Source organism: Hevea brasiliensis, chromosome 16, assembly GCF_030052815.1.
Source record: "Hevea brasiliensis isolate MT/VB/25A 57/8 chromosome 16, ASM3005281v1, whole genome shotgun sequence".
In the NCBI taxonomy this organism is placed as follows: domain Eukaryota; kingdom Viridiplantae; phylum Streptophyta; class Magnoliopsida; order Malpighiales; family Euphorbiaceae; genus Hevea; species Hevea brasiliensis.
This window is the reverse complement of record NC_079508.1, coordinates 39,942,750-39,953,312: the sequence shown is the minus strand read 5'-3', so window position 1 is coordinate 39,953,312 and position 10,563 is coordinate 39,942,750. Positions and strand designations below refer to the sequence as shown.

General features: G+C 28.2%; 1 protein-coding gene across 1 annotated transcript; it reads right to left on the bottom strand.

The window, feature by feature from the left end:
- Window positions 1-8,318: 8,318 nt before the first annotated feature.
- On the bottom strand, window positions 8,319-10,019 carry LOC110657190 (probable mannitol dehydrogenase). The gene is made up of 5 exons (XM_021814301.2): window positions 9,838-10,019; window positions 9,585-9,698; window positions 8,959-9,472; window positions 8,718-8,871; window positions 8,319-8,628 (listed from the first exon to the last, which is right to left on the bottom strand). The coding sequence occupies exons 1-5, from the start codon at window positions 9,936-9,938 to the stop codon at window positions 8,423-8,425; spliced, it is 1,089 nt and encodes a 362-aa protein (XP_021669993.2). The 5' UTR covers window positions 9,939-10,019; the 3' UTR covers window positions 8,319-8,422.
- Window positions 10,020-10,563: the final 544 nt, after the last annotated feature.

The following is a 10,563-nucleotide window of genomic DNA, read 5'->3' as shown; positions in this document are numbered from 1 at the left end:
AAAAATATGGATAATCAAAATATTAGTTATAATTGCATTAGATATATAATTATAATACAATAAAATATTCAAAAATTTAAGAAATATTAAATAAGAAGTTTATAAAAAAATTAATAATTAGGTACATATTGATTAAATATATTTAAATAAATAAATTTTGAGAATGATAAGTAATAACTTTTGAAAGAAATAATAAAAAAATAGCACAAATAAAAAAAGATTTAAGAGCATTTAGTGGGAAGAATTCAACATTGATGTTTGAAATTGGAAGAGGAATGGAGAAGAATTCAAAGGTTTAGTGGGAAGAGGAATGGAGAAGAATTCAACATTGATGTTTGAAATTGGAGTAAAAGGCAAACCAAACTATGCATGAAATTCCTTGCAAGTGTAATAGTAAAAAGTTCTAAGGTTTAGGCTTCATTTCGTTTGTGGAAAATAACTCGTATATGAAAAATATTTTTCTATTCTTATCTAAATTGAAATTAATGTTTGATTAACTCTTTGTTTAATGCATTTTTATTTGGTAAAATGTTCAATTTAGCTACTGTACTTATTGAGCAAGTTCAATTTAGTTCATTTTAACTTTTTGCCCAAAATTAGTCCAAAAGTTTCAATTTAAATTCAATTTAGCTCAAAAATTTAAATTTATATGCTAAGTTTCTTGATTTCTTGATTTAAATTAAAAATCAAGAAGTTCAATTTTTTAATTATGGGACTAAATTTCTTGATATTTCTTGATTTCTTGATTTAACCCAAAAATTAAGAAGCTCAATTTCTTAATTTTCTTTATTTTTGGGCTAAATTGACCATAAATTGAAACTTCTACACTAAATTTGATACAAACTTAAAAATAGACTAAATTGAACTTTCTGTGTAATTGAGCTTTAATCCATTTTTATTTTACCACCATAATTGGTGTTGATTATGCATGCTTTGTGAGAAATAAACCAAGTCATAGATGAAAAAGTAAATTCATTTGGAATCAATTTCATATTTATGTGGTAAAATTATAAGTGCTATAATTTTATGGTGTCATGTTGGAAGTTCTTCAAAACATAGATAAAATGTCAACTTTAGGTTGAGATTGTTTTCTCCAACAACAAATTCTGTTTAAATTATAAACTCAAGGCTAACTTGCTTCCTCTCTTTCTCAAAATGGAGAAAGAATAAAAGGGGTGTGATAGTAAAGTGATGGTGGCCATAGATTGAAAGCAAGTCCATGGACATTATTAGCAATGTTCAAGAACGAAATAAGAAAGTCATATTAGGTCTTTTTGGAGAAAGCTAAGAATATGTGTGCTAGTTGAGGGCTCATTTATCTTTGCTATCTCTACCTTATTTTCACTTTCAATCTTACTAGCATAATGCCAATGCTATGCATGAATAATTTATAATTTCTATTTTTTTAATTTAATTTTTAATTACAGTCTAAATAAGATATATTATTACTATTAAATTAATTTTCAACTAAAATTTCTCTCTTATTTAATTTAATTTGAATAAATTTTTATATGTTATAATAATAAATTTTTAATTAATTTATGGTGTAATTAATTAAAATACATATTTAATTCTTTATATATATATATATATATAGTAGTTTACATGATTACTTTGTTTTAAATGTAATAAAATTACTTTATTCAAAAAATAATTTAAATTTCATAAAATTTTTATATTTTATCTCATAATTTATGTAAATTGATATTTATTTTTTATAGATTACAGAAAATATATTAGATTAATAAAAAATTAATATTACTTTAAAAATATATAAATATAATATTTTTTGTTATTAATATAATAAAAAATATATTAAATTACTAATAATGAATTAAATTATTTAATTTTAATAATAATGAAAATATATAACATTATTATTAATTAAAAAGACTGATCCCATAATTTTGATATTGTAATTTTAATTTCTTGTTTTAATCATCTTTACTTGTAGCTAAATTTTTAATGTAATCATATTTACAATCTAATTTTGAAATTTTACTTCTATATAAAAAGATAGTTGAGAGATATTTAATTAAAATTGAAAATAATAAAAAATAGAATAAATTAAAAAAATATTTGAGAGCACTTAGGTGAAATGAAAATACTTAATAAGAGGAGAGTGGTTAATATGTATCAAATGTATCATATGACATACTATATATAAACAAACAAATGAAAATCACTGAAATAAAAATTTAATTTTATAACTAAATATTATTTAATTGAAAAAGTTAGTAAAAATATTCAAATTTATTTTTTTTAACAGTAAAATATTTCCTATTTACTTGACTGTTTCAATTTAACTAAGAAAGTGAAATAAAAAAATATTAAACTATTAACACAAAAAATAATACATACAAATTATAAATAAGTCAAATTTTTATATTTTATATTTTATAACTTTTATCTCGACCACAATTTTTGTCTCTCAAAATTTAAAAAAAAATTCATAATAAAAATAAATAAATATAGCAATATAATACAAATATTTATTAAAGATATGAAATAATTTAAGGTTGATTAAATTATATGATAGTTGATTATGAGATCATAAAATAATGGTCAAATTTCTTTAAATTAATGGCCATGAGTGACCTATTATTATTATTATTATTATTATTATTATTATTATTATTATTATTATTATTATTATTATTACTAAGGATGACATGTGGTAAATAATACTTTTACATAAATAAATTTATAAAAAAATAATATAAATAATTTATAAATATTGCATTCAATCACAGGTTTTAATTTTTTAAAATCAAAATTTAAAGAAAATAATAATTTAAATAATAAATATTAAAGTAGTATTATAAATAATAATGATAATTAAAAAAGAATTAAATAATAATTAATATAAAAGAGAGTTATTTGTGGAAGGTGATATTCCCTGGAATATGTTCCTACTTTATAATAATAATAATAATAATAATAATAATAATAATTACTTATTGTAATATTAAAGTATAATAATTAAATAATTTATAACTTACATGTAGATAATTTGGGAATTAATAACTTAATCATAATTTAAAGAAATTATATAATTAATTAATAAAAAAAGAGGGAATTTAATGAAATTACTTGGGACATATATATATAATTTAAAAAATTAATATTAACCAAAGTAATAATATTATTTATTTATTAATTATACTATAAAAATATCAAAAATAATGAAAATTAAATATTAATATAAATTTCTTGCTTACCATAATTATGAAAATAAAATTTTATTTTATTTTTTCATAATTCATTATATATATAGCATTCAATATATAATTGAAAATACGTCTTCATTAAATATGTACTAAAATAAGATAAATAAAAATAAAATAATATTAAAGTAAATTAAAATTTATTAAATATAATTAAAATTTATTAAATATATAAAAAGAAGAGAGAGAGCAAAGTATTTAACTTCATGTGACTACTTTTATTGTATAATTTTAAATTATTTTATTAATTTTAAGATATATAATTAAATGAAATAATTAAAAATTTAAGAATTATTAAATGAGAAATTTTTAAAATTATTGAAATATATCTAATATTTTCAATTAGTTAGCCATAAAAATTATAGTAACAATAGTAATAGTATATATATTTAATGGTAATAATAATGGTAATAATACTTACATTAATTACTATAATTATTAAATATAATAATTTCTATATGGTAAGTGTCACATAACAACATCAAAATCTATAATGCCATGTAGCAGTAGGAAAGGGAAATCTTCTCACTTTATAATGCCACGTGGCAGTATCAAAATTTAGAATGTCACATGACAGTAGTAAGGAAAAACCTCTCTACTTTATATATATATATATATTGATTTTTTATTTTTTCAATTTTGTATTCAATAATGAGGGATTTTTGTTTTCAAACTCCAAAAAATAAAAGTGGAGACAATTATAGAAACTAGGGAGCCATAGAGTTGATATACAATGCTGTTAAAAATTGGAAAATTAATCTGCTTGGTCTGGGAAATGAAGGTGGAGCTTTAAAAAGGCTAGTATTTGGTACATTTTCTCCTTAATGAACAATATATATGACTAATTTCAAGAAAATCCATTAGGTAATCTGCATTTCTAACAGGATGATTGTACAAGTTTTAGTGTTGATTGATCTTTTTCTTTCAAAGTAACAATTGTCGATGCAGGGCTTGTCTAGGTAGTGTAAGAAACTATTGCCTGAATAATGCTAAGTGCCCTGTTTTTGTTGTGAAAAAACCAAAATGAAAGAGAGCATTAACCCATGTCAAGCATTGAACTTTTCTCCTACTGAATCAATATTTTTCCTTGTATATATGTACTACCAAAGATATGTTATCATTATAAATTACTTGAAGTCATCTACGATTTGTTGTGCCTTGTTTTGCTTCTTTTTTTTTTTTTCTAGTGCTTGCTTTTTTATCTATCAGTTTTGTGACACTCCTTATCCGTCTACAGTGTAGCCAAGCAATGTATGCCACATTCGGTGCCGGAGTACCCTATTTTATCTTGTAGTGTACAATATTAATTTAATTATATTATCTTATCTGTAGAAATATTTTTTTTATCACATCTTATTTTTGTGGAGACTCGAATGGAGTCTACTATATTTTTATTAGCGTATGGCGGGTTCCATTTATTTACCTGTTAAAAACAATTTCATATCATATGTTATACTATCAATCTCATTCTTTTCATATGCCATGTCATATCATTTCATTATTCATAAAATTTTCAAGAAAGTAAATTTCATTTCATTCATATAAAATTTATATACAGTAATGTACAAATTATATACAATCCCAAAAATTTAATTATATGTCTTAAACTAATTTGCATCATTTACTTATATACAATAATCAAAATGCAACATCTAAATATACATGAGCCCTACCAAAATGGACTGCTGAGGTGACAACCTACACTGTAGCAGATCTGGTCAAAATTTTGTCTAGGCACTACTGCTACTGCTGCTGCTGCTGCTGGTCTCTCGTACCTACGTGCAGTAAGAACCAACGCGCTAAGCATATTGCTTAGTGGTGTATAAATTGAAATAAAAATAACTAAGTAATTGAAATAATTATTTTCACGTATAACCTTATAAAGAAATATAGAATTTCATGAATTTAAAATCTTTTACATGTTTATAGAACTTTGGAAGCAATTAAATTAATCAGGATCTTTTCTGTTCGTTTATTCCATGTTCAGTCTTATTACTCATACCTGTGATCTCTTCGTGTACTTATTTAAATTTAAGGCTTATTATTCTTATCTGTGCCCAAGTAAACTATAAAGACTGAATACAAGGAATATACTAGTTAAATATCCGTATGTCTAACATGTATACATCTGTCATGTTAGGCACAAGGCCAGCGAGCAGGCATAAAGTCAGAAATAAAATCAGGCACAATAGCTAATGGGCAGGCATGAAGCTTGAAGAACAACCATATCAGACATATGTTGTCTATCAATGATCATTCTTGTGGGTAGTACTGCAACCAGTAATCCCTAATTGGTATACCAATCGATCCATGCTATATATATAAGTCTAAGTATACTTTGGACAAATTAGTATTATTAAGTACTTGTAATTTCATTATTTCATGATATGTACTAATTGTGTTTCATAACATTTTCATGTCACTTGTAATGGGAAACATAAGTCCCACATATATATTCATATTATTTTTATGTTTAACAAGTCATTTTGATTAATTTTATATCATATGCTAAGTTATTTTATGAACCTTTCTCAAGGTCCAGATTTGGTGTCTTTACTTCACCTAGCAAATTGTTCAAGATGTGGCCACTGTTTGGCCACACTTCCTTCATGGAAGTTGTTCCTCTATGTCTTGTCTTTGTTTTCCTTTTTTATTCATGTCATTCGGAGTTTTAGAACTCAAGTTATGGTCAAATAACCAAATTTGGTTCATTAACTCACTCTAGTTCCAGTAGCAGGTAGATTCTAGAATCAATTTTTCCTAATTATTTAGACATATTAAAGCCACTTTTAGGCCTAATATTCTTCATAGGAGTTATTACTCTATGTCTTAAGATCACTCAGATTTAAGATTTGCAATTTTTCAAGTTTTATAGAATTAATTATAGCAAATTAACTGGCCTGGACTCAAGTACCCTGTGCCTTCAGGATTCCAAGTTCAGGTCAGTGGCTTTGTCTCTCATTTTAGGGTTCTTACACTCAAAATTTGAGGAAAGTTTATAAATCAAAGTTGGAGCCCTGTCTCTTAGGTTTTCAGAACAGTTTGGCTCATCCCAATTGGAGTTTTTTTACTAAAAGTTATAGTATAAACACTGTTCTAGAGTCAAGTGATTTTTTTGTTCTATTTCAGGTTTTGGCATACTGACTTGTCCTAGTTAATTGACTTAGTTCCATTGGGTTCTAGGTTTTGGTCAAAACACCAAAATTGTAGTTTTAGGTCTTATAGAGACTTTGACTTTTGTTTCATTGTATTTTCAGTTTTGTGGACCAAGTTATGGTATTTTTGCCAAAACTGGTCGGATAGGTTCAAGTCCAGAATTTCTGTTCAGTTTGGTTCTGGACAAAATTGGTGACCTAAATTGTGCTAGGAATTTGGTTGGGTTAGAGGTAGAATTAGGTTCTGTATTCTTCATGAAAAATGTGATCCTATGTCTAACCTTTCCAATGGTTCAAGAATCAGGTCATTCTGACCTTCCTATAGTAAGTTATAGCCATTTGAACATTTACTGTTTATTTGGTCATTTTTCCAGGGCCAGATTAGGATTGTCCGGATTCAAGCAGTTTTTAGCCCAGGTTATGGACAGTTTTTGGGCATGGTTTCTTCATGCAAAATGGGGCATTATGACCCTAGTTTCATCTCTAATTGGCCTCACACCAATTGGAGTAACACAACTCTACTTATGGCTCAATAGTCACACTAGACTCATAAGTCCCAAAACCTACATGAAAATGTAACACTCCCAATTTCAATTCCTCCCAACTCCCAAACTTCAATTGACATTCATAGCACTTCTAATAGTTAACAATTAGTCTCAACATCATTAATTTTCAAGTCATACACAAAGTTCCCAAAGTTAGGTCAAAACCCTAACTCAAAATCACAATCTCTTGCAAACACATGCCAATCAACTTAATTATTACATATACTCATCAATAACACTAATAAACTTAATTAATTTCATCAAAACCATCAAACCCCAACTCTTGTCATGGCTGCTGAATTCTAGGGTTCCATATACACATGGTATTTCTTTTTAATTTCATGCAAATTTGTCATAATTTGACATACTTATACTAGTTAAAGAAGAAAATGGGGTGCATAGTGCACTAACCTTGTTTGTGTCCAACTTGGACTTGCTAAACTTTAAATTTTTCTTCACTTCTTGGCTGCTACTATCTTCCTCAATGTCTAAAAGTAAGTTTTAGTGAAGGGAGGTATGGATTTTAGGGTTAAATGGCATGGGAAATCAAGTTAGAAGAGAAAACAATGGTGAAAGCTTAGAGGGGGTGTTGGTTCGGCCATGGAAGAACAAAAAAGAAGAAGAAGACTAAATAGGATAAGAAGGAATTAATTGAAGTTGTCTTATATATATACATATATGTCTAAGTTTAATTGGCCTAATATTTTAATTATGTCATCTTATGTCATGCTTACATCATAATTAATTTCCTTTTTCTTTTCTTTCTTTTCCTTTCTTCTTTCTTTTCTCATTTCCATAAATAATTTCATAATTTTAATTTATTTTTATGTGTTTTAATCTCTCTCACTTAATTGAGATTTAGGTCAAAATTCATCACTGTGGTGAAATGACCAAAATGCACTTTGTTGGACTTATCGAGTTATAACTGTCCTTACCGATTGGCTAAATTTTCTTGGATTTTTCTTTGATATTTTTATTATCATTTAGACTTCATAATTCCTTCAATTTAATCCAAAATATTTATTTCACAGGATTCCTTATGGGTCTAGGGTTGACAACTGTCTTTACAATCGCTTCCCATTAGGGTCATCTATCGCCGTGATCTCCGGCTCATTTAACTCATTTGCAATTCATTTCTTTTATTTTTTCTTAATTTTTTTTAGTCTTTATTCAGTCAATTTATGTCTTCTCACCCTAGTTTAAGTGTAGTTCTAGACTTTCTTGCTGTCCGTATGGACTACCTAAAGTAAGAGCGTTACAAGTTTACTAAATGTTGAATCAATATTTTTCATGTTGATAGAAGAGTTGATCCCTTGGACTTTTGCAATGTTTGTGCTTTGTTTAATTTTTAGAATTAAAATTAAAAAAAAAATGCGTTCACTCATATCCAATTTATTAAAATTGCTCCTAACGATATTTTATTATGAGGGAGTAGACCACAAAATCCTCAAACATAACAATTACATAAAAATTGAAATACATATATAAATTAAATTCAGTGGGTAGACTTGATTGTGTTGCTAATATCAATAACAAATCGATATCTAACATCAGCTTTCAACATGCGTTCCATGGCAGTGTTCACATACTCAATTGGGATAACTTCAATGTCTGCTGTTATGTTGTGTTTGGCTGCAAAATTAATCATTTCTTGTGTTTCCTCCATTCCCCCAATGCCACTACCTCCCACCATCTTCCTTCCTGTCAATAGTAAATATATATTTGACATTGTTAATTAATTTTTATTTGAATCATGAGTAAGAAGTAGACATATAGGAATGGACAATTACCCATTAACAAAGGAAAGGCTGCTAGCTCAAGTGGCTTCTCTGGAGCACCAACCAAAATCAGCTTTCCATTAGTCTTCAATAGCCCAATCAAAGGTACTAGAGGGTGCGTTGCAGACACCGTATCAATTATACCATCCATTGTGCCCATTGTAGCCTGTACCAGCAAGATTTATCAGGATCAGAAATTAAGTATACATGCACATAGGCAACTTCTCGAGTGTAAATTATAAATTATACGTACCTTCATTTGATCTTGGTCACGGCTAACCAAAAATGAATCAGCACCAAGATGTTCAACAGCCTCCTGTTTCTTGCTAGGTGAGGTGCTAATCACAGTCACCTTAACCCCCATACCCTTGGCAAATTTCACTGCCATATGACCTAGCCCACCGAGGCCAACTACGCCCACATGCATGCCGGGCTTGTCAAGTCCATAATATTTTAAGGGGCTGTACACCGTGATTCCAGCACAAAGGAGAGGAGCAGTAGAATCAAGAGGCAAGGTATCTGGAATACGAACGATGAAGTGCTCATCGGCAACCATGATGTCAGAGTACCCGCCGTAAGTGATGGTTCCGTCATAGTACTTCGCACCATAGGTGAGTATCGTTTCTGCGCAGTAATTTTCAAGATTGTTCGTGCAGTTATGGCAGGAGTGGCATGATCCCACAATGCAGCCCACACCAACTTTATCTCCCACCTTGAATTTTTCCACTTTGCTGCCAACCTCTGTCACCACTCCCACAATCTCATGTCTGCATCATAAAATCACCAGAAAAGATCATTTTTAATATTGGTTGATGGGATTCCAACGCTTAACTTTACACCGTTAAACATTTTAATTGCTAATGTGATCAGAATACGTACCCAGGGACAAGAGGGTAAGTGGAAGTGCCCCATTCATTCTTGACCATGTGAAGGTCCGAGTGGCACATTCCACAGTAAAGAACCTTGAAACAAACGTCTTTCTCTCCTGTTGCCCTGCACAAACATGTCATTTATGGATAATTAGGAAGAACTGGATTATCGAATTTGTTCTCAGACATTTAAGAAAAAGAAGATTTGTTGATTTAAAAAGAGACACAAGAAAGATTTATGGAATTATAAGAAGAAAAAGAACCTCCTGGAGAAGTTGAAGGGAGAAAGGACACCAGATTCGTCTCTTGCAGCCCATCCGAATGCCTGTTTGGGATGCTCTTCTTCTGGCAATTTGGCGACCATTTTTCTTCGCAAGAAATTTAGATGGAAAATACAATATAGCAAAGAGATTTGCAGATGAGTCGAAAGCAGATAGCTTGAATGCTAGCTTCTGGTGATGGGTTAGGGGGTACGTGCCCATCAATATATATAGTAGTTGGAAGTTGAAAGAATCTTGGTTGGGCGATGGAGTGATGACGTATTAGGTGAGCTTTCCTCTTTGGGCCTTACGTATCGGCTGACCGAAGAGCCAGCCGCAAGACTAGGAAGAAGTCAAAAAAACACAGAAAATTTTAAAATAAGGCTGCTTACGTAATCAAATATGTAATAATTACATTATTTATTTCATTTTTTATTATATTATTTTAAAAATATTAAATATAATAAAATAATAATTATATTATGAAAAAGATCTCATATTTTTTCAAGTTATTATTATAATTATTTTTATCTAGTAACATTAAAAATTTAAATATTTACAAGTATAGCCTTTTAATCTAGTTCTTTTAATTGTGAACTAATTAATAGATTTTGAAATTTTAATTAAATTTTATTCAATTTTCGAATTAAAATTGGGAGTGTGCCCCTTGACATAGATGTCATCACACCTGACATTTTTTTATTATATTTGAGTGAGTACCACATGATA

What these genes read in the sequence shown, in the direction of transcription:
- LOC110657190 (XM_021814301.2), bottom strand. Translation starts at nt 9,938, where the DNA reads ATGGTCGCCAAATTGCCAGAAGAAGAGCATCCCAAACAGGCATTCGGA. An exon ending in GTGACCAAGATCAAATGAAG is followed by an intron (nt 8,872 to 8,958) that starts GTACGTATAATT and finishes TTGCTGGTACAG; the next exon opens with GCTACAATGGGCACAATGGA. An exon ending in AGCCTTTCCTTTGTTAATGG is followed by an intron (nt 8,629 to 8,717) that starts GTAATTGTCCAT and finishes TACTATTGACAG; the next exon opens with GAAGGAAGATGGTGGGAGGT.